Here is a 24,987-nt window from a genome sequence, read left to right on the forward strand (position 1 = left end):
ATCAGAATTTACAAGGGGAGGGACAAGCATTAGATATATAAGTGTGCCAACGCCATTTTATCTTGTCGGTAGCAGCAGTTACAGACTGATGGGAGTTGTAGTGTGACACAGTGACAGCTTAGCAGAGGCTGAGATTGATGCTCGTTTCTCACCTACCATACAAAGCCTGTACATGTACGGGCTCACAGTGCATTGTTTTTAATGGGTTTAAGGACAACCCATTGTCCTTAAGGGTTTAATTAATAGTTTATTTTAGTGCAGAAAATATACTGTTATGGGGTGGGTTGGAGAAGCTGTAGCGACTGCTGTAGTGTATTTAATTAAGACTGCTGGCCATTAATGCCAAACCTGTTCTTTTTTTATTATCGATCATATTATTCCTAATTAATAAATATATATTGGTGACAAAACCTGTCACTATAATATGTATAATATATAATATTGGGGAAATCCAGTCCTGCTCCACGGGGCTGCATGAGTCTATAATCTGCCAGTGTCTGCCTGCCCGGGCCCAGTGCTCTACTACTACTACTGCTGCTGCTGCACCTCTTTGACCGTCCTTACTCTGGGGGAACGTTTTTTTAACATATCTATAAAGAAAGGATAGTCCAGAAGGCGTCAGGGATCTCCTCTCCCCTGATTGTCGTTCCAAATAAAAAAAGGACCCTCGAATTTTGTCCAAGCTGAACGGTCGGGAAATGAAATTTGTTGTCCGAAAACGAAGGCAGCAGAAACAAAAAGTGTACAGTGTTAGTGTCAATGTATGGTGTTAGATTGAATGAGTGTGTGTTTGCATATAGTGTTGCGTATGAGACAGGAACGTGGTGTGCAGTGTGACATGCAGTGTACTGAAGAAGCTGTACAGAGTAGGGGGCAATTATTTCCCATGTCTGTGTGTGATGTACCCTGTCTACCCGACTCAACTGCCCCTGCATAAGAACCAATTGCTCTGCGGCCTACTCTGTAAAGATTCTTTACCGCTCTGTCCTGCTAGGCCTTAAGAAATATTGCCATCTATGTAAAAGAATGGGGGGGGGGGGGGGAGAAAATATACTTGCCCAGGCTGCAACTTGGTCCAGGATCGGCCCTCGCATGACTACAGTATGATGTTACAACCCATGTATATCCTTAATTCCTACTCCCACCACAGGAGTGGAATTGAGTATTTACTTTATTAGTATTAGTTTATTCACTAATAGGAGAACTGTGTTTCAGCTCTTTAACTTCACTATACATTCTGAGGGGCCAACCCCAGTGAGCTTCTGTTGCAGGAAGAGCTTGGCTGGCCCCGTATAATGTATACAATGCCTGTTATTGACTTACACATTACATAGGCCCACCTCAGCCCTTCTTGCTGGAGAAATTTGCTAGTACATTCATAATGTATAGTTAAGTGAGGGAGATGACACCACAACTCTCCCTTCACTGAAGAAGCCACAGGTGCAGCCATTAGCTTGTACTGCAGTCCTATAAAAGATAGTGAGTATACACTCAAACGGCAGCGCCAGCGGTGTGCGTGCTGCAGCCGGTGCGGCTGATATACCCAGACAGCCCTGCAGTGCGTGCACTCTGCACTCTTCACAGTGCGCACTGCCTTGTACCCAAACACTGTCTGTCGCGGGAGGGAGGCGGTAGGACCGTGCGGCTGCCGCGACCGGCGCAGCTGTCTCACCCTGTCTGTGTCCCGGGGTGACATTAATAGACGCTCGCAGGCGCTGCGGCCTCTCTCTGCCCTCACACACACTCTCACACCCGCAGCATGGGCCTCTCCGAAGACATCGAAAGGTTCGTCAGCCCCGGGAAGGGCAGAGGCCTGAGGGCTCTGCGGCCCTTCAGACTGGGGGAGCTCATATTCTCCTGCCCGGCCCACACCTACGTGCTGACCGTGAACGAGAGGGGCAATCACTGCGACTACTGCTTTACCAGGTAAAGGACCGCCTGACCCGCACCCACGGACCGTATCCACGCTGCTGGGGTCATTGATTAACCAGGCCCTACGAGACCCGTGTCTAATTGCCCGTATATTACACGAGTTACGGCCTTTCTGTCTGCACGTGGGACTACGGGCTCCCACAAGGTCCTAAAGCCTTCAGATGCTGTATGCGGAACGCAGCTGCCTTTGGAAGGGCTTTAATGTGTGCATCCTGGCCTGGGCACTGCAAAAGCAGTCTATACATTGTAATGGCGTCTAATGAACCAGATTGCATGTGCGATCAGCTGTCAGATCTTCAGAGGACTGTCCCCTACGGAGGTCTCTGCCGCTAGTTCATTTGTAGCCCCTGAATTCTTTATTAACCACACAAATACTGTATGGGCCTTTATTTACTATAATCCGCATCTCGTTAAAAATGCTCGCCAGCCATTGTATGTTTCATTGAATATCACCCTCATATGATTTATCAGTGATACAGACTGAAGGCGGAGAGTGACGTAACCGTACCCCACCCCAGGCCCATCCCAGGGTCCAGACAGAGAGACAGTCCCATCCCAGGGTGCAGACAGAGAGAGACGGTCCCATCCCAGGGTGCAGACAGAGAGAGACGGTCCCATCCCAGGGTGCAGACAGAGAGACGGTCCCATCCCAGGGTGCAGACAGAGAGACGGTCCCATCCTAGGGTGCAGACAGAGAGACGGTCCCGTCCCAGGGTGCAGACAGAGAGAGACGGTCCCATCCCAGGGTGCAGACAGAGAGACGGTCCCGTCCTAGGGTGCAGACAGAGAGACGGTCCCGTCCCAGGGTGCAGACAGAGAGAGACGGTCCCGTCCCAGGGTGCAGACAGAGAGAGACGGTCCCGTCCCAGGGTGCAGACAGAGAGAGACGGTCCCGTCCCAGGGTGCAGACAGAGAGAGACGGTCCCGTCCCAGGGTGCAGACAGAGAGAGACGGTCCCGTCCCAGGGTGCAGACAGAGAGAGACGGTCCCGTCCCAGGGTGCAGACAGAGAGAGACGGTCCCGTCCCAGGGTGCAGACAGAGAGACGGTCCCGTCCCAGGGTGCAGACAGAGAGACGGTCCCGTCCCAGGGTGCAGACAGAGAGACGGTCCCGTCCCAGGGTGCAGACAGAGAGACGGTCCCGTCCCAGGGTGCAGACAGAGAGACGGTCCCGTCCCAGGGTGCAGACAGAGAGACGGTCCCGTCCCAGGGTGCAGACAGAGAGACGGTCCCGTCCCAGGGTCCAGACAGAGAGACGGTCCCGTCCCAGGGTCCAGACAGAGAGACGGTCCCGTCCCAGGGTGCAGACAGAGAGACGGTCCCGTCCCAGGGTCCAGACAGAGAGACGGTCCCGTCCCAGGGTCCAGACAGAGAGACGGTCCCGTCCCAGGGTCCAGACAGAGAGACGGTCCCGTCCCAGGGTCCAGACAGAGAGACGGTCCCGTCCCAGGGTCCAGACAGAGAGACGGTCCCGTCCCAGGGTCCAGACAGAGAGACGGTCCCGTCCCAGGGTCCAGACAGAGAGACGGTCCCGTCCCAGGGTCCAGACAGAGAGACGGTCCCGTCCCAGGGTGCAGACAGAGAGACGGTCCCGTCTCGGTGTCCAGGATAGCTATCTGTGTTAAGTATATAAATTGCCTAAAAATATTTGTTAAATAAAACTGCTTAGTTTATGTGTAAAGCATTAACATGCCTTTCCCAGAGATAAATATATAAACTCCATTCCCGCCCATTGCAGGTGTTTCTGTAGCCTTACGAACCATCGGGAAGAGGGAAAATGAATAGAGAATTTTATAACATGCCATGTGACGTAACCTTTATTCATTTATTTATAATTCAAGCTTTTTTTGTTTACTTATTTATTTTTACTCGGTGACAACACCGCCCCACCACCATGGCTTTAATTACGTGGGAACCCCAGTCATGCTGTTTGTCTGCTAATTTGCTTCTTCCTGCACAGAGCTGCCCGTGGTCATGAACAATACCGTTTAACGCGATGGATTCATGAACCTTTGCTTTGAATGAATATAAAGCTCTGCCGGCTGTACACTCATTCATGCATTTTAACAGAATTATGGGAAGGTATCAATGAAATTGAGCTATTCTCAAATTATCGCATGTAGGTAGGGTTTCTTCTAGCGAATAACACAGCTCTACGTGCATTCAAAGTTAAAAGAGCCGTGTAGGACCATGTTTTGGCCCTCCACGGCTGTTTTATTGGTTCCCGCTTTAATTCATTGATCTTAATGGCATAGTTAATAAATTCCCAGTATTGTCTTGTCTGGGGGACTACTTCTAAGGACTTAGGGGTACGGTCAGCTTCTCGAAGTAGTGAGTGGGTAAAGCCTAATTACCCCCCAGACCCAGCAAGTCACTGTCATACCTTAACTGTGGGGCAGACCCAGAGAGTCACCAGTTATGGCGAATGAATGAGGTATATGGCGTAGGTCGTGAAAAAAAACGTTATGTTCTATCTTCACAAAAAATAAATATATTTAATAATCTGGGTTGTCTTTTGGAGTCAAGAAAGATCCCCCCCCCACCCCGCCAAATGACAAGATTCTAATTGGCAGGGTTTTTAGCCTTTTTTTGGATCGAAAGCATATTCTCAAAAATTACAAAATTTTGAATCAAAAGAGTTGTTATTTGCATTGTACTGCTGTCAGACTCGAGTAATATTTTGTGTAGAGATCTGGGAAAATAGGAGTTGCAAACAGGACGATACTCAAAGTAAAGTTATTGTTTCTGCCTAGAGACTGATAAAAATGGTGGAAATCCTGATTCTTGACTCCTTTTATAGACACGTATCCCTTAAAAGGAGGAGGCCGTTACAATGGTCCTTTAATTTCCTAGAAGACCACGCGTGGAGCTTAGGAAGGAATCGGTGATCAGGTCCATTTAAAAGGTTTCACAGCAGTGAAAACTATTTTTAGGTTTTTCATCCCAGAAACAGATGTCCTATTCATGGCTGTCACCTGTTGTCCCTTTGGTGGGGTAGTTTAATGATGTGGATTTTCACAAAGGTTACAAATCAATCCCTGTTTTTCCCATTCATTGCACGTTGACTGCCGCGTTCTGTTGTTATCAGTCCCCTCTTTATACTGTCATCATGGCGTTTGTATCACGTGTACCCAGGTGAGGAATTCTACAGATTTTATTTGATGGCAAACCCTGGCTAGATAATTAAATCCGCACCCAAAAGATGTCTTAATTCACTTAAAATAGATGATATAGAATACTCTATAAATACACAGCGCTAAAGTGCACACGCCAACGCTACAGTAAAGAAAATGGACTACAAATCCCAAATGGTTAAAAAATAAAATAAAATAGAGGATTCTCTAGATTTAATAAATTCGGTAATTAAAGCTCATGTTCTCTGGGCTGCAGCGATATCGCACTGAAAGGAATCAAATATACAAAACAATGGAGCTAACGTTACTCAATGTCACGATATATTTATATAAAAATAAATTTTTTTTAACCGATTTATAATAAATAAATCAAGATCAATAAACATAACGGAAATATATACCAGAAATAAATACAATGTATCGACGCTAGTAGGATATTGTTACTGCATAAGCACCAATATACATATATGACGGAGCTTCGTATATAAAAATAGAAAAATCACCACAATATTCTATATGATATAAAATCCAGTATATAAAAACACAAATATCAGGAGAAAAAAATAATAAATATAAAAAAATTCAATAAGAATAATAATTCTCTGGTGTTGTCCACCTGTCAGGATAAGCGTGGCAAACTATGGCTGGATACTTAATCTGACCCAATACCCGCGGTATCTCGAAAGGTATTTTATTTCCATTAAATTCTAGCCTTTTTATTTTGCAGAGAATGAAAGTGTCTATTAACATGAAACCGTATGAAAGCAAATGTCACTCGTTATCATATCTGGGAACTTTGTAAATAAGTTGACCCTGAGACTCGTGAAATGTTAACCCTTTAATAGCATGTTGTGAAGATTCTACGCCTACCGGCTCAAATACCGGTCCTCCTGGACACCTTGTCTTGTTGTTATTTTAAGATACACTTAAATGACCCCCCTGCATTTAAGCATCGACTGGGAGTCTTTTATATATGATCACACAGTGTAGAAAAGGAAAGAATCGACATGCATACCCACCAAATAATTCCGGCACCTTAGCAAAGAGGAACCTCAGGAGAAGAACGAGGGATTTGTGCCAACGTTGTGATTACTTTCTAAAGGGGGGTGTAAGTCACACCGTCACGCTAATTCCCTGCATGGGTGTAGTAATGCTGCTACCATGTGAGTTGCAGAAGGCTGCATGTCGATGGATGCTATTTTAAAGCTGTTGCAGCTAAAAATGAAACACAGAAGATGGCAACTAATGACTGCTGAACCAAACTTGTTGACCAATGTTAGAATATTCTTTGTCTTGAATATCTAAGCTTCTCCAGTGATTAAACAGCAATCAAGACCACAGCTTCTATGTCTTATTAATAAGGTTTATTCGATAACAAATTATCAATTCATACAATTCCAATGCTGGAACAAATGTTGATAAAAGGTACTGTAGGCTAAGTATCTTGGTGAGATGAAGATGAGAGCGTGGAAAGAGACTTTGTCTTTGTAGTCATGCCAATTTATACTCCTTTACATTTGGTTAGGGTATACGTAAAGGAATCCTATTGGAACAGTAATAGGATACACCGGCATTCCACAGAAGACCCTCTAAACTAGGTCACTTAATTGATACCATATGTTCCTAGCACTCAAGTTGCATTCAGGCCTAGAATGTGCGGAACAAAATAAAAGTATAAAAATGATTTCTTACAACCAAAGTGTTGCCTGTCGTGGTCACTGGTAGACGACAGTATAAAAAACTTTGAAATACACCCCCACAGCGAATCTGCTATCCTGTTCACTTGACAATGTCGTTCACTTGTTTTCATGGAAAATAAGGAATTTCTACCTGTAACATAATTGCAAAAGGCTTTTCTGACGATCAATTGGCCATTTAAACCTAAACTTGGATCAGCGAACACAATGTGCCATTGGAACACAGGAGTGATGGGAGTGATAAAGGGCCATTGGAACACAGGAGTGATGGGAGTGATAAAGAGCCTCCGTGCATCTATGAAGATATTCTATAAAAAAAATCAAAAAAAAAAAATCAGCCTTTTCTGCTATAATAGTCATTTACAACATTAACGTTTCTGATCCATTTTATGTTCTTTTAATGTACAAAATTAGCTTTTCTAAGTGACCCCAAACGTTAGAACGTGTGTGTATGATTATATATACAAATATATTTCAGGTTTTGTGTTTTAACAGATGTGCTGGGTTAGGTTGATTTTTCAAGGGCCTGCATTAGAAAGCATATTTTCCTAAAACCTGCCTTTAATATTAAACTTTATTATACAATCCCTTTAAGAAAAAGTGTATGTAACGAAACATCAGTCTTCTTGATCTAAAATATATACAATATTGAGTTTCAGAAAATACAGAAAATGTTGGTAAGCAAATATCAGAATTTGTACATTTTTTTTTTTATGGTCGATTTTTATAGAAAGGGTTAACCGTGGGGGTTAAGATATCCTGGTATGTTTGATGTAAGAATAGACTTTCCTTTTATTCCCTTATGTGGTCCTTCTGAAGAAGTCAGGAGATAGCAAGTGTTTTGCTGCGAGACGCTGGAATTCTCTCTTCCCTCCTGACATGTTCCAGAGCGCTTTATCGATATGTCAGTGCTGTGCCTTGGACGTCGTACAATTGTTTACTGATAACTACGCTCAGATACGGCAGATTTGCTGCTTTTATGGTTTGCCTCCGTCACCATGAGATAAAAAAAAAAAATCAGATTAAAAAAAACCCCATTATTTTCCATTTATTCTAGGTCCATAAGAGTCCTGCTTATCGGATGTGTTTGTTTTTGTGTGTATAATGTCTGCTCTCTGATGGCTTTGAAAATAAGAGCCAAAACTGGAGGCATTGGTCCTCCATCATTCCTCGCTCGGTCTTTGCTTCCTGTGGCTGTAACCGTCTGGTGCTTTACTTGGCCGGAGGCATAATGCGTAGTTAAATTAATAATACGTCTTGAATTTCACCGGATTGATTTAGCCGCGAATTATACGGGGTCAACTCTGCTGTTCCTAATACACAGTGAAGTTGGTGGGATGAACGGCTTAGTCTTACACCAACTCACCGCTTAGTGAATACGTTCACGCGTTCTCCATGTTTACTCCAGTGACTTGGCGTTAAGCATCACAGCTGTGACCGCGGCGGATATACCAGTTTAACCAGTAAGTGTTAAATATTCCAGGCGAGATAAAAAAAAATCTGATCTACGCCGAAAATCTGTATCTCTGAGATCTGCTACTTTGTTCACAAGTCATGGGATCAAGTTTTTTTGGCCTTGGGCAGACTTTCCTTTATTGTATACGTTGGGGTTGGAATTTTAAATAATCTCTAATAAAGTTTCTTCCGTCCAGGTATTCCAAACGCTATATAGGAGAATTTGCGGATCATATACTAATGGCCTGGGGAACACTTGGTCGGGTATTAAGGGCCATTCATCTTATTAATCAGCTATTATAAATCTGTTATTTCAGGGTGATGGCCAAATACATTCCTATGCCTTTTATCTTTCTTGTCTTCCCGTCTATAGGAAAGAAGGATTATCAAAGTGTGGCAAATGCAAACAAGCCTTCTACTGCAACGTAGAATGCCAGGTATGACTTTGCGCTGCAACCAACTTCAGTGATCTGTGTACATATGGTAAACGTATGATAAATAGTTTTTTTATTTTTTGTGCAGTTTAACTTACGTTATTGAATGTTTCCGCGTTCTGTCCATTTCAGATTCCGTTTTACCTCATTCTTTTTGGTGTCATTTTTATCCTACTAAAACACAGCTGAATTTTTTTGTATGGTTTTCTCCCAATATTATTCCCAACAGACGGAAACATAGTCTTCGATATTTGAGTCTTCCATTACATATTGGGTTTCGGGTCTGTACGGCACTCATTCTTTCCCCTGGATTGTGTTAGGACTAATTGTGCCCATTAACTGGCATACTTTATTTAATTGATTATATCGTGTTGAAGAAGCCATAATGTCTGCATTTCTTCTCATTAATATTTTTAATATTGAAATGAAACAAATTCTGAATGGCAAAACTGCTCGAATTAGGCAACTGCCCGGTGTATCTAGGGGCATGGCTGATTAACTGCACAGCAAAATATGCCAAGATTAGCCCTGGCCTACCCCCCCAGACTGGTTTTAGTGCTTTATAAGTGCATGAGGGGCATATGTGCTATTTACACCGGGACCCACATAAAGTCTACAAAAAATCCAATCCACAGCCAATGGAAATTTTTGTTTTATCAGCAGGTTTGACATTTTTCACGCCCGTAAATGCAGTGAGTGACCTGTGTTTCTATTGGTTGTGAAGTCAATATGATGTCATGCAGGGTTGCCCCCGTATCAGGACACAGAAGCTCCACAGATTTAACCCCTTAACCTATATGCTGATTCCTGTTGAGTTGGGGAACAATCAATTTGAAGAACACATTAATAATGGCCAGGTTCAAATATCCTTTCTCTTTCCCAATAGAATATATAATTCATCTACACATTTTTGGTTTCTCATAACCTTCTTGGCTTATATAAGCTATTAATTATATCAAATTTGAAATGCTGGTCACTTTTCTTCAACTCCTGCCTGAGGATACGTTTTAATTAGCAATACCTACAGGGGGAAATCTCATTCAATTTTTAACAAAAACTTTCTCCAGAATATTTTTGTTTTTCTCAACATTGACCTCGTTTCGACATTTAGTGGAATAATGATAAAAATGCAAATTATGTATCAAATATTTGACCGACTTTCCTTATGGAGGGCTTCCTGTAGATTTGTGTAGAATTTTTAGCTAGTTCATTAAGGTTCCCTTGCTTTCTTAACATTCTAGAGACTAGAGAGCCCCAGTTGGTCTACGTCTAGTGACTGATCATTTCAAAATGTCTTCTAACCTATGAATATCCATTTGTTTCAGTGGTACAGCTACAAATACTTAGTTGAACCTCTGTTACTACTTGCTGATCTAGGGACCGGTTTTGGCAAAAAGTGCCTTCAGGATGTATTTTTTGCCCCTTTTGACTCTGACTCTTCTTTTGAAAGAAGTGAAGATTCCATCATCTCATTTGCAGGTTTTGTTCAGTATCTTTGTGTCATCCAATATTTGTAAAGGAAACATGTTTCACTTGACCTTTGTCCGTAGAGAAGACAACTGCATCCTTTTTTTTTTTATTATTTATTTATTTATTTTTTTTAGTAAATTGTTATACTTTGTTTTTGTAACCAACGTAGAAAGGAGACTGGCCGATGCACAAGTTGGAATGCTCCGCGATGTGCACTTACGGGGAGAACTGGAGTCCCTCGGAAACTGTAAGGCTTACCGCAAGAATTCTGGCCAAGCAGGTGAGACCAGATAGTCGCGCTTCGTCCTCTTCTAAAGAAACAAAGATTTATGTTTTACATGGTGTTTATCTGTGCCTTTGCATTGAAATTCCGAGTTATTATTACATTTTATAAAAAAACTCAAAATGGACAGGTGTTGGTGGTACCTTCATAGACAAAACAATCCAGATGGCTCGTGCCTGGGTTAAATCATGAACACTCGTACTCCATTAAGACAGGGAAGCTGCTTTCTACAAGCTATAACTTTATGATTACTTTTATTTTAACGTTCGAATATCCCTCTAAGTGTTTAAATAAAAATGCAGATCTGTCAATTCCCTGAAACATGCGTGATTCAGTACCGCTTGAAGTGTGTCTTAGAACCGTCAGCCCATCCCAAGCCTTCTCTGAACTTGGTCGCGTTTTTCTTCTGCTTTACGAAGTTACTCTGAATGATTTCATGTTCTAAAATTACGTTTTAAATGGAAGCTTAATGCTTGAATAAAAACAAGCGCCGCTCTGCCATTACGTTCAAGGTCGCAATTAAAGTGAAAGTTAAGAACTTTGTATGCTATCGAGTAGCTGTATTAACCTCCGAAGACGGGTAATTTGATTTCCGAAGCACTGTTGGAGCCTTGAGATCTTATATTTATTATTATTTATTTAATTTTATATCTTTCAACAACAAAAAAAACCCGATATGGCAAGAGTTTAGTTCAGCAGCCTACAGCTCCTCCGTGATATCTCTGAAGTTAAAAAGTGGTCTACTGATCCACAAATGAATCCTGTCGTTTCGTACGCTAGAAGATACTGGCAAGCGTGTATAATAGCTAGCTGTTAGAATAAATCAATATTCTGTACGAAAGCTAAGCATGCTAAGTACGACCTCCCGCAAACACGCGTTTAATGGCCAAACCTACAAAGAAGGGGCCTGAGGCCAACAGCTGAACCCTACATCTAAACTCTATCAACAGTAGATGGCTTCACCTGCCTCAAAGTACAACTTGCAAAGTCTGACTTATTTAGATGCATCGGAAACAACGGGAAATATAATTACAGATTTAAATAAATCCTGCCTTTTTTTATCCCGCCGCATACAGATGGAGTACGGTCTGAACATTGCTTGCGGCGGTGCAATTTGTTTCTTTTTCTCTCCAGATGCTTTGAAAGTCCATATGAATAACAAATTTAGTTAGAAATGAGCCGTTGTTTTTTTTTCTTTTCTTCCAAACTATACATTTAGCAATTAAAATTGGCTTCTTTGCATCATAGAGAACCCAGACAGAAAGAACGCAGTCGGAACGTTTCCTGTCCGTTAAGGAATTTGAATCTCGTAAGCATGATCTATTTATCCCGAATGTGCCGTTTATTAAACGCATGTGGCTTGGGGTGTTCTGCCTAATTCTTGGGTTTATTGAATGTTTTTCTGAGCCATCTTTAGCAGGGCTGTAAGAGATGCTGTAGTCCAGTTCTCTGACACGGGGCAGCAGCTTGCATTTTCAGCAAATTGTGTGAACAGAGAGGCATACGCAAAACGTTTATATTTTTATTCTTTTCCTTTGTAGATCTTGATAAGCTTGACAATGAAAAGAGAGAGCTGATCCAGAATGATATAGAAGCCTTGCACCATTTTTACTCCAAGACTTTGCACTATTCAGATAATGCGGCTCTCGAAGTTCTGTTTGCACAGGTAAGATGCACCTGTTTTTTTTTAACTAAGGTGCTAATAAATCTGTCTCAATATATATATATATATATATATATATATATAGTCTTTCACATAATGGGAGGGCTTTTTCTGCCACTGATTGGCTGCTTCAAGCAGCCATTCAGTGGTGAGAGTATCAGACAATGGAGGATGAGAGGAGCTGTAGCTTCTCCCTAGGGTAAGTACCTTTTTATATTTTGATTTTTTGGGATGTTTTATCTCGTTAGAGACTTGTCTCATGTTTTGGCGCAGTTTTTTCAGTTATATTTTGTGGCGGCGTGCAATGCATTTCCTCCTCCCCAAGACGAGATGAGGCGGTTTAGTGAACTCATCTCATTCTGCCCCAATATAAAATGGGCGTTTAAACGAACTCCATTTCTAAAAATCCTTGTATTGAGAATCCCAATGCTGTATCTGCGTGGTATAATTTATTACCCTGACAACACCTTTTCCACAGCTATTGTCAGCTAAACCTGTCACAGCCAATGAATCACAATAAACCTCATCTCGGTTATATTTAAACTGTCAGCTATTGCCTCCGAATAAAAGGAAATCTTTGTGAATACCCCCTCTTGCAGGCACTTGGGTGGACATGACATCTTGTTGGCTCTTATGTCTCTAAATCCGATCCAAACCTAATTTCTGAAATATGGAGCATGGCAACCCCCATGCTCCAAAACCACGTGTGTTTTAATAATAATAAGATCGAGTTATTAAAAAGTAAGTAATATGTAGTATTGAAATAGCGGAAGGGATTATGACATTCCGTGATCTCTTAATCTTTTATTCCCCTAGGTTAACTGTAATGGCTTTACTATTGAAGACGAGGAGCTCTCTCACGTTGGATCAGCGATATTTCCAGAGTATGTTTGTTTATTATTATGATGCATTTTGTGTTATTTATGTGCTGTCGTGGGGTGTTTTTCCCCCCCGTACATGACAGATGGACATCACAAGTTAAAGTCAGATGCACCCTGATTTCTAACACTTTTTAAAACCTTTTGCTAGCTTCCCAGCTTAAAGTGGTTGTAATGAGATTTATTTTAAGATGCGAAGATTTTGTCTGTGTAACTGCCTTTCACTTTGTCTGATAATCCCTAAAGCATGATACGGTTCCAAAAGTTGAACGCCTGGATTCATCAATCTATAATCCATCTGTAGCTTCCATTAACCTTAATGGGAGTTACTGTGCTGTCTGATCGCGTATAATGAAGAATGTGTTTGGAGCGAGGACTTGCGACACACGGTCTTGGAAAAGCAGATGTTTTTATAGCAGAGATCCTCCTGGAAGTGGAAAGAGCTGAATTGGCAGACTATGCCCGTTGTACAGCGCTAGGGAATATGATGGCGCCATATAAATCAATAATAATAATCTGTTACATAGGGTAATAGCGTCTGGGTGACATCCTCAGCTTTAATTTAGGGTGATTGCATCATGGATGTGCAGCCGACAAATCTGCAGCAACTCTGTGATGCCATCGTGTCCATCTGGACCAAAATCTCAGAGGAATGTTTCCAGCACCCTGTAGAAAGTATGCCACGAAGTATGAAGGCAAAAGGGGGTCCAACGCGGTACTAGCAACATGTACCCAATAAAGAGACCAGTGAGTGTATACTATTCTCGGAGAGGTTCTTTTTCATCCATTATGATTATCTTTTTTTTTTTTTTTTTTTGGAAGGACCCAACGTCGCACTCATTGTCCGTACATAAATCTCATCGGTTGACCTTAGTCTGAATCTGTCTGCTGTGATGAAGCTGAGATGTGTGACATACAAATTAGAGAATTTGTGGTTTTCGTTGGTTACAGATAATATGCACGATGCGGAATTTCTAAATAATCCATGAAACCTTTTTTCTCCCCCTGATAGTGTTGCTCTGATGAATCACAGCTGCTGTCCAAATGTGATTGTCACGTATAAGGGTACAGTCGCGGAGGTTCGAGCCGTGCAAGAGATCAGTGCCGGAGACGAGGTAAAATGCTGGATCACCTTATTAAATGTCTATTGATAATGCGTTAACCAGAGTGCACCTGGTTTTCTTCCAGTGGCAACTCGCCTACAAATTGTTTAATGCGGGTCATTAAAAATATACTTAAGACATCCTTTAAAATCTGTGCCGATTGTCTTACCTGGGAAGACAGAGAGAGATATTATCTGATTTTTTTTTAATGCTTATATTTAAACACCTCCTGAGTTGTAATTCAGACATTTTTAAGTCAATATAGATATATATTTTCCTAATCAACAAGTTCTAAAGATATTAAGTGAAGTTTAAGTATATTAACTGAAAAATGCCATTTCATTCCATCCGAGTAAACTATCAAGAATCCGAACCCACGTAAACCTATGAAATTCTGTACCCTAAAGCAAGGGTTAACATTAAACTTGACAAGGGAACTGCATGAAACCCATATAGGATATAGCACCACAAAGTAATAAACGAATTGAACACCTCCAGAGCTAAAATCCTTCCTTAGGCTTCAATGTATATAAGTAAACTTGAAGATTTTCTTCTAAATTATTGGAATCCATTGCCCTTACAGAAAACAGAATCCTTAACTTCTACACCCAACACGTTTCACTTCAACAGAGGCTTCGCCAGGGTTACCCCTATCTCTTATCCATGCCGAAAGGGGCAGTTTTGGTTGACATTTTATTTTATGCAGAACCATAAAAAAGGGATTTATCTGTTCATTTTAGCAAATACATTTTGGTTGCTTAGATAGCAGGCAATGAAATAAATATCCCAGTACACAGTATGGGAGGCTAACTATACAATTAGTTAGCAGCTTATGCGAGCAGACAGCCGCAGTGGGAATTGGCTGCAAGGAACACATTTTTTGGCACTCGCTTTTCCCCTTAATCCTGTCTTGAGTGAGTCTGGTCTCTGTTTGGAATCTTGACGAGAGCCTCAGGGGGACTTCAAACACTAAACAGATATCCCTCTTAAATAAACGCGGATATGCCACGGGATCCGGAAAGCCATTCGGTAATGAATGCTCTCGAGCTGCCGCGCCGTTCTCTTACCCTGTCCTGCGTTTCCACCTTTTGGCTCTGAGTGGTTATTACAACCAGCAACGAAATCTTGTTTTTTCCCCCCCAGATCAGATACCACTCACTCCTGTGAACAGATATTCAGCAATTCAATTAGATGCGCTGACCCGAGTTTTAGGATATCCGAGATAATAGCTGATAGAAGAATAAAGCTTAATAATGTGCATCGTAGATAAGATCAGAACAGAGTTGGTTGTGAAACATGACCTGATCTGGGTTGGAAGAAGGATGCCGTGAAGCGCATGTTTGACAAGAGTCAAGACTTTAAGATATAAAAGACAGCTTTCGTTTTACCTCCCGTGGCTTCAGAGATGGCCATAGTAGTGTTTATTAGATCTATAGAGGGCTTTGTGTGATTTCCGCATATCTATGGAATCCGTTTAACTCTAAATGACAAATGTGACTTATTTTACTAAGTGGAAGTAAACACAAGGCTAGGTGTGAAAAAAGCCGATAATTCCGGCCACATACAGTTTAAAGGACAAAGCTAAGCGGTGTACTAGCAAAACCATTAACGGAGGTATTTCGCCAGTCACAGGAGTAGTTCCAGGAGCTTAGCGAATGTTGTGCCCGTTCACATGAAAGGCAGTAGAGAAGAGTCCGACAACTACAGGGCTGTGAGTCTTACACCAGTAGAGGGGAAATTAATGGAAACCAAGGTGGTGCAGTAGACGTTTCGTATCTAGATTTCATTGACGCTTCTTACTGTGTCTCACAAAGACGTATCGATAAACTGCAATCTGTGAGTTTAGATCCCAATGTTGTTGAAAGGATTAGGCAGCGGCTGAGTGACAGACAACAGAGGGTTGTACTCAACGGAGTATATTCGGAGTGAGGCCTTGATACCAGTGGGATACCTCAGGGATCTGTACTTGGACCCATTCTCTTTAATATTTTATTAGTGATATCGCAGAAGGTCTTGATGGAAAGGTATGTTTATTTGCTGACGACACAAACATTTGCCACATGATCGATGTTCCTGGAGGAAGAAGCCAAATGGCAAATGATTTAGGTAAACTGGAAAAATGGTCAGAGCTGTGGCAACCGGCATTTAATGTGGATAAATGCAAAGTAATGCACCTGGGGCATAAAAACCCAAGGGCAGAGTATAGAATATTTGGTACTGTCCTAACCTCAACGTGTGAGGAAAGGGATTTAGGGGTAATTATTTCTGAGGATTTAAAGGTAGGCAGACAATGCAGTAGAGCAGCAGGTAATGATAGCAGAATGCTTGGTTGTATAGCGAGAGGTATTAGTAGTAGATAGAGGGAAGAGCTCATGCCGTTGTACAGATCACTGGTGAGACCTCACTTGGAGTATTGCCAGTGAAGGTTAAAGGATCTTTTAGCTTGAATAAAGACGATACAGGGGAGGGATATAATAGAAACATTTAAATACATAAAAGAAATCAACATCATAAAGGAGGAGAAAGAAGAAAAGAAAAAAAACTACCACAACAAGAGGAAATAGTCTTAAATCAGAGGGGCAAAGGTTCAAAAGTAATATCAGACAAGAGAAGACATCGGAGGTGAAGGGATTTCAGGACTATTGGCATGTGAGCTGGCACTTCATACATGTAAAAAAAGACGTGTATCACGCACACAGCCCACAGGGTCCACTGATTTGGGCTTAATATTTTGATGTTTTTAATTCACAGATTCCTTTCAACAAGCGATACAGTATTTTACGTAAATCTCCATTCTGCTTTCAGATTTTCACCAGTTACATTGATCTGCTATACCCCACAGAAGACCGGAACGACCGCCTCAAAGATGCTTATTTCTTCAGCTGTGAATGCAAAGAGTGTGCGACAAAGCAGAAGGTAATATATATAAATATTAAAATATATAAATATATATATATATATATATATATATATATATATATATATCTCCCTGGGTGTATCAGTCTTTCTGAACACATGTTATGAAATGTATATTAGAGGGACAGTTTAATGTCTCTGACAGCCTCACTATAGTAGAATGCATATTAAAGGACTCTGTGAGCACTTTATAGGAAACTTTTTAATTTTTTTTAACTAATCTTCTAAAATATATCAATCATTTCTTAATAGTTCACAGCAGCACAATTCAACAAGTAAAAAAGGAGAGTAAAACTATCACTTGGTGTTGAAGTAATTGTGGGGATCGTTGTAGGTTTTTAGTAAGGCGTCTCGGGTGGGGGGGGGGTTGTATCTAGCTATCGTTATACATACACGAAGAAACACACACATATGATCAATAAAACATCATCTTGTATTAAAACCCGTGCCATATTTCCACAGGATGGAGCAAAATTGGAAATCCGAAAGCTAAGTGATCCCCCCAGCTCACAGACCATAAAAGACATGATTAAGTACGCGAGGAACGTGGTTGAAGAGTTCCGAAGAGCCAAGCACTACAAAAATATCCTTTTTGTTAACATTTTAATTATAATTTACAAAATCGGGTATTTTGGGATGCAGCAGATACAGTTTACTTATTTATTTACTATAAAATACTGTATTGTCCCGATCATAGGCCGCACTTTTTTCCGATCATTTAAATGAGGGGTGCAGCCTATAATCGGGGGTTTAGCTATTTAGGACGGAGCACAGTGCGACGAAAGGGAGCACCGGTAGTGCGGTCCATCTGTAATGCGATTTCCCCCGGCAACGCGAGCTGATAAAATTAGTTCCACCCCGTTCTCCTCATTCTTATTTAGAGAGTGCATCATAAATGAAGGAGGGGACCCTAAAAAAGCTATTGTTTTTCAGTATCATACTTTATAGCCTTTTAAGGTCCCTTTCCCAGATCCTGCAGACCCGTATATAATGTTTCCTTCACTGTCATACCGCCCAGCGAGCTTCTGGAAATGTGTGAGCTCAGCATGGAGAAGATGGGATCCGTGTTTGAGGATACCAATGTCTACATGTTACATATGATGTACCAAGCAATGGGTGTTTGCCTCTACATGCAAGACTGGGAAGGTGCCCTAAAGTATGGGCAAAAAATTATCAAACCATACAGGTAAATATATGGGTTCTGGTGTTTGTCTTGTTCGTTTATTTAATTTAGTTCCTGTTTTAGAATTGGAAAAGTTTTTTTTTTTTTGGAGTACAAAATGATCTGCAGGAAAGCATTTTAGCATTAAAGGAAATTACCGTAATTCAGGTTAGATTTGGCCAATCTGTGCACCATACAATAATGCATTATAAAGCAAAATTGCATCCAGTCTCACTTATGTTTTGGGGTTAATTCTCTAATAAAAGCTATTTTGTTTTTCAGTAAGCACTATCCTGCCTATTCTTTGAATGTTGCCTCCATGTGGCTAAAACTCGGCAGACTTTACATGGGGCTGGAGAACACAGCGGCGGGGACAAAAGCCCTGAAGAAGGTATGTGTCCGCTCACAGGACCGTTATTTGAACGCACAGTTCTACTTTTCCTACGTTTTTAAAAGCTATTTTATTTTAATACTTTGCAGAACAGCCATTTAGATACCCGGGACAGGGGCAGAGTAGAGTATCTTTCTCAATTTGTGTTAAATACTAAAACTAATGCAAATTAAATAAAATGTTTGATCAATAGAACTTTTTTTTGTAATATTTTGCTCTTTTCATCTTAGGCCATTGCGATAATGGAAATCGCTCACGGTCCTGATCATCATTATATAACCGAAATAAAGAAGGAGCTGGAACATTAAAGTACGAACCCTGTGCGCTTCTATGTAAACACGTGTTCGGAATGCTGAATGTATGTTATGGAACCGCTAGTAAATCTGCCTTATCGTATGGAGCCTAATAAGTAGTATGTTAACCGGCAGCTGCCCTGCAAAGACGGCAACGCGTCCGGTAACAATCCTCCAATAAAAAACTAAAACATATCTAAATTATAGCTAGCAAAATATATGTATTATTTATGTCCTATAGAGCATTTGTTGTTATCTGTAGGCTATTGGCTAACTTAACAGCAACAAATAAAAATGTGGAATTTTACCCGCACGGTTGCCGCACGCATCGGTAGACCCTCCCCGACGTGGAAGTCTTCATCTACAGAAGCCTGTCTTTAAATTATTACAACGTGACACTTTATGTCAGTTTCAGCCATACATTGTCACATTTCTAGCTAATGTATCCTTAAAAAGCTATTCTGTGCTTTTAGATGTTAACCCTTTCCCAGGGGGTTCTGAAGGCATAGATGATAAAAATGACTGCCAAGCGGGCATTGTTTTTTTTTTTAATTTATTATTATTATTATTATTATATTAAAGATCAGAAAGCAGCATGATTGTGAGCGGAAATAGACAACAAATAATTGCCATACCGATAAGCTTTCATACTTTACCTGTGTCAAAGGTTTCTGCTCCTAGAAGACCGTCTATTTATTATACAGGAAGGCGCTTGATGAACATTTTTACTTTGCCTGAAGCTTATTCTGTATAACTTGTCAAATCAGACAAGCAGACTGGAGAATATTGCTCTAGTGTGATCAACCGTTTCAAAAACGCCTAAATTCTTAAATTTTTTTTTTTTTTTCTTTTTCATTCAGTGTTCATACCCAAGGATGTTTCTGTTGAGTCAGACCATAATATCGCATCATATTCGTTTCACTTGTTAGTTAAAACTTTTTTTTTTTTTACAAATAAACATGTAACATATTTGAACATGCTATAACTGTAATCAAACTAAATTATTTACATTTTTTCTGGGTCATCATTGCAGTTTATAGAATACATTTTTTTTAAAGCAAAATGCAGTGTTTTTACACTTGTAGAAAAATAAAAAGAGCTACTGCTACAAAGACAGATTTTTAAATATGCTAGCTGGGAAAGTAAATGATAAAATGCTTATTTCTTTCTTTTATTGAATGTGGCTTCTAATTTTTTTTTTATATTGACACAACTTGCATCCTCCGTATGGATCGCCGCCTTTACTTGATCCGTCTGAATTTCACACCGATTTGCAGACTGTCACTCGCACGACTTATTTTGATGTTTGTTTTCAGTTTGAATGATTTTTTTGCGATTGCCGCTTTGGTTTTTTCTCTTTAAATATGGTAATATGTGTTTTGCAAGACACCAATGTTTGCCTGCCCTTTTTATTACCAAAACTCTGTAACATTGCGATGTAATAAAAAAAGAGAAAACTAAATGTTTTGTACTTTGACTTTGATTTTTTTTTTTTTAGTAAAAATTTTTTCACTAAATGAAGAGAGTTTAAGGTCCGTGACGTTACTAAATTGTAAAGGTTCAACCCCAGTGAGCTTCTGCTGGACGAGGAGCTTGTCTGGCCCTGTATAATGTATAGTTAAATTGTTGAGGATTTCATCAGTCACATAAAATTATACATTATGCAGGACCAGCTCAGTTCTTTACCTTAGAAAAATCTTGGTAGTCATAATGGATGGTGAAGGGAGAGGATTAAAACAGCTACTCTCCTGCATACTATCCCTTTGATGAAGTGTGTGTGTATATATATATATATATATATATATATATATATATATATATATATATAATTAATTGCTAATAAGGCATAAACAGAAGCTCTTTTCAAGCACAAAATATGTTTAACAATCTGTTGGCACAATGTACTTTTTGGAGATTAAATTCCTTCGTCCCACTAGCCATAAAATAAAGCTAAGTACAAGAGCTGCAAAAATTTTATTCTTTAAAAAAATTAAAAAAACAAACATGATGCACAGCTGAACCTTCTATAACGTGAGTTAATAAAATATTTTAAAAAAAAAACACGATTTAAGGAAATACAATGCATACATAAAAAGCAGCTTTTGTGTTATACATGTCTATATTTCCTCACACATACATTTTATGCGAGGCCTTGGTGCAAAAATAGGAATTCAAAAACTATAAAAGCAAAACTTGGCCAATTCCATACTCATCAAAGACAAAACATTGCAGAAGTTTCTTCAAAAGAAACTCCAACAGCTGGTCATACATCACACTCTGGGGTTTATTCACTAAATGGAGTGTTGGCGGGAGAGTTGTGGTTTCAACCCCTTAACCTCACGATTCATTATTGAGACAACTTAAGTGGCCCAGAATAATGTAGACAAACCAGCGTCATCTCTCCACTTACACTTTGCATTACGAAGGGCCAATCTCAGCGAGTTCCTGCTGTAAGAAGCGTTGGGCTGGCCCTGCACAATGTATAGTTGAATCAGTGAGATTTCTTCAGTCGCCTCACCTGTTGAATTATGCGTTATACAGGACCTGCTCATCCATTCGTACTGGAGAAACCCACCAGAGTTGCCCCTTCATAACGAACATGAAGTGAATAAACCCCAGCGTTGCCTCATTCATTGAACTATGCATTATGCAGGGTTGACTCAGCTGTTTTTGCTGGAGAAACCTGCTTGTGTTGGTCCTTCATAATAAATACAGAGGGAGTTGAAATCCCAACCCAACCTTTAATGAATTAACTCCTCCGATGGGTCATACGATCTAATGGGGTCTGTCTGTTGATGCCTTACTACAAGTGAGCAGAGGCAGCGTCTGAAGACACCACGGGGTCATGTATGAGGTTATTCTGGGGCACACTTTAAAATATGGTTTTATCACTGCAAGGAACATTTCACTGGTTGCTATGGTGATAAGACCACTTTTTAAAAACTCAGCACCACTTTTTATTCCTCACCGGCACAAAGTGTATTGACCAATCACAAGTTCGCAGCCCCCCTAGCTTCTCGCAAGAAGAGCTGTGCTACCCCCCTGAATAATGCATAATGTTATGCACGTTACACTATGTTAATTTTCATAACACCCAGCTTAGTGAATAAGCCTTTTAAAAAACATGTTGGGGCTGGCTGATGCAAAGACCGGCCCTGCATCGCTTCCCTCCAGACTGGCACTTAGAAAATATATAAGTCTAATTAAAATATATGCAAAATTAATATATGCAAAAGGCTTCCGCAAACAGAAACAAAGACGCGCAAGTCCAAAAATACTGTTCGTATCCTCACATTCTTATAAACCTGAAGCGTGACAATATTTATATTAACAATATTATATTACAGTATAAAAATAATGCATAGTATCAAACCAGTACAGAAAGCTATAAAAAAGGAGGTACGTTTACAGGGAAATCTGCATTTCTCTTTTTTACCGGTTTTTTTTATCGTTCTGTTCCGTTAGGCATCCCGCCACTCAATGTTATCTTGTCTATAAGCTCATTCAGCTCTGATAGAAGCCAAAAGGGTTAATGAAATTGGGCCTGGGATCTTGATAAAGCCAACGAATGATGCTGCAAGAACGATCAATCTTACGTCCATCGCTTCTCCTAATCTAATTGTTTTAAAAAAACAGTCGCTTGCAATGCAAGCGGTGAGACAGTCTGCTTGCAGACATGGTTCTGATCACTGACATTGTTACTTATTGTGTAAAAGCAGCCTGTAACTTCTAAAGTACCAGCTGCTTTCTCAAAACTCTCAAAAAGTTATCTTAAAATTTTTTTTTTGCAATTTAACCTGTGAAAGGCTGTGCTTCATACCCCTTTTATCTCCTGGCAAACTCTTATTTACACTTTTCCCCCAAATACACTACCGTAACCTTTTTTGTTTTAATAGGATTACTTTGCTTACATTATATACTTTTCTAGTACTATATATGAATATGTTTACATAAGGAATACCATATGAAGTCCCTTCAGACTAAGTTTGTTAATTTAATTTATGCGTTCGCATCATAAGCTGGCGTGTATTAATAGCACGTGGGAAAGTCGGAGCTTCAGGAATGAACGCTTTTCATAATTTTTATACAGATACAAATATTAAAACAAAAGGAAATAATAAAAAAAAAAAAGTAAGTAAAACTGCTTCCAATACACCAGAACATAAATACAAATATTATAGCATACAAAGCGACTTTCATCGTGCGATCTTCTCTGCAATATATATATGTACATGTATACACGCGAATATATACAAATAAAGTCATCACAAAATATTAAAAAAAATACATCTTACAATTATAAACTTAGCAAATTCAGGGTGAACTCACAAAAGGCCAGATGGAGATCATTAAGAAACATCTGGCACATTTTTTCGATCTCACTCGGTATAACTCGGTATAACCGAGTGTATAAAAGGATAAGGCACTTGATTTGATCAGCGACATGAGCTTACTGGTTATTTTTAATCAGATTTTTGAATTTTTTTCAGTAGAAAGGGGGTTAGCCGGCAAACTGGCTGGTAGAGCGGCACAAGCCGATCCCAGATTGCCAGCTAGGCACCAACCCAAGCCGTCTTTACCCACAGTCCAAGTAAAGTCCTCAATAGCATCTGTACAGATACCCACAAAGACCAAAACTGCTGGGGAGGAGTTTACATATACATTTTGATCTATGCACGGGGCTTGTAAATTCATCAGCACATGTATAGATCAAAAGACTTTACCTTAAAGGATCCCCAAAAGTTGCAGTACATTTTTCTACACGTAAATCAGCGTATTTATTCTTTGGTTACTAGAGTTATAATATGAGACTTCTATCTCATTTAACTCCTCCATGGCCACCTCTACTGAAAGCAGGACAGTGCCGCTGGGTCAATAGGAGCTCGGCGGGAATAGCAGCAGCCAATCGTATGCAAACAAGTAAGATGGTGTTCCGATACCATACATGCGATTGGCTGCTGATATTATTTGCATTCTGCATTCATTTTTTTTTCATCTCGTAATATAAGATGGTGATTTGAGTTAAGGGGTCACACAGAAGGTGGTCCATAGGGAAACAGGTTTTTTTTTTGGTGGGCTTATCGGATGGACGAGTAATATTCATTACAATTACAAGAAAAATAAGTTTAAGAGGAAATAATTAATGCCAGTAACCATAAAAAAATAAAATGAACAAAAACCTTGACGCAAAAGCACTAATAAGATATATATTGCCTGTATAATTGTAATAATCCTTTACAGAAAGAGGTACAACATACATTGTGATTGCGTCATCTCACTAATTAATCTGCTTTATGCAGGGACGATCTATGCCATAGTGAAGTTAGAAGAAATGCATGGCTTAGTGAATATGCCCCGCCATATCTTACAACCTTGCAGTTACGGCACAGAGATAAAAGGCTCATGACGAGAAGAAATTACTAAATTTGCTGTAATTCAGGTCAATTCGTAACCTACTAACAAACGTTAACAAGAGTATGTACGGTATAAAGTGCACATCGGAAGCAGACTGAATTTACACGTCAACAGAAAAGAAAAAAAGAGGGTTAACATTTCAATGATTAATCCTATAAAACGCAGCAAAATACACAGCACGTTTATTTTTTAGGGTGTTTGCTTTAAGCTAAAAAAAAAAAAAAAAGTAAAATAGAAAAAAAAAAGAATAATATCTGATAAACATACATCAAATAACAATGCAATATACATATTTTACATAAAAATGCGGTTCACTGTAAGACGCTTGATTTGTTAGATAAATAACTTCAGGGGGAAAAAAATAAATTAAGGTCTCTGGAAAGATTTTGGGGCCAGGCGTTACATCATCAGGCTTAATTTCCCGGGTACCTCGCGACTCTTCAGGGTATAGAACGTCTCAGACAAGTCTGGTGCTTTCGATGAATTGGATAAGCACCTGATAGACAAATTTGTACTGTGCAATAGTCTGAACCATGAACATCCTTTGGTCTCTGAGATGCTTTAACATGGAGGGAATTTCTACATTCTGCAAGAAAAAAATATATATATTATAGAAATTGAAGTGCAATTTTGTGTTGTTTTTTTTTTTAAAATAAATATTTCTATTATCTTTTGTTTTAGGGGGCTTTTTACACGTTGTATTTAGGTATTGGACTATATTTTTAATGACTATTTTATATATATCAAGTATACCATGTATAA

The 24,987-nt window shown here is 40.0% G+C and overlaps 2 protein-coding genes across 2 annotated transcripts in view; one reads left to right on the top strand and one right to left on the bottom strand.

Annotated features, from left to right (window-relative positions):
• The first annotated feature begins 1,759 nt into the window (after positions 1-1,759).
• On the top strand, positions 1,760-18,825 carry LOC149303110 (N-lysine methyltransferase SMYD2-B). The gene is made up of 12 exons (XM_089481582.1): positions 1,760-1,926; positions 8,591-8,654; positions 10,291-10,401; positions 11,653-11,713; positions 11,946-12,070; positions 12,884-12,951; positions 13,958-14,060; positions 16,854-16,964; positions 17,427-17,547; positions 17,976-18,150; positions 18,409-18,517; positions 18,748-18,825. Exons 1-12 carry the CDS (start codon positions 1,760-1,762, stop codon positions 18,823-18,825), a joined length of 1,293 nt encoding a protein of 430 aa, XP_089337708.1.
• Positions 18,826-24,682: 5,857 nt separating this feature from the next.
• LOC149303111 (tyrosine-protein phosphatase non-receptor type 14-like) overlaps positions 24,683-24,987 on the bottom strand; it is a 32,842-nt gene continuing 32,537 nt past the window's right edge. The window contains exon 18 of the mRNA XM_089481328.1: positions 24,683-24,811. Within this exon, the coding sequence (XP_089337454.1) occupies positions 24,683-24,811 (129 nt within the window). The remainder of the gene's footprint in view (positions 24,812-24,987) is intronic.

Source organism: Sceloporus occidentalis, unplaced genomic scaffold (genome assembly GCF_023333645.1).
Source record: "Sceloporus occidentalis isolate IW3139 unplaced genomic scaffold, rSceOcc1.0.p SCAF_15, whole genome shotgun sequence".
NCBI lineage: Eukaryota > Metazoa > Chordata > Lepidosauria > Squamata > Phrynosomatidae > Sceloporus > Sceloporus occidentalis.

What these genes read in the sequence shown, in the direction of transcription:
- LOC149303110 (XM_089481582.1), top strand. Translation starts at nt 1,760, where the DNA reads ATGGGCCTCTCCGAAGACATCGAAAGGTTCGTCAGCCCCGGGAAGGGC. An exon ending in TGCGACTACTGCTTTACCAG is followed by an intron (nt 1,927 to 8,590) that starts GTAAAGGACCGC and finishes TCCCGTCTATAG; the next exon opens with GAAAGAAGGATTATCAAAGT. An exon ending in AGTGTGCGACAAAGCAGAAG is followed by an intron (nt 16,965 to 17,426) that starts GTAATATATATA and finishes ATATTTCCACAG; the next exon opens with GATGGAGCAAAATTGGAAAT.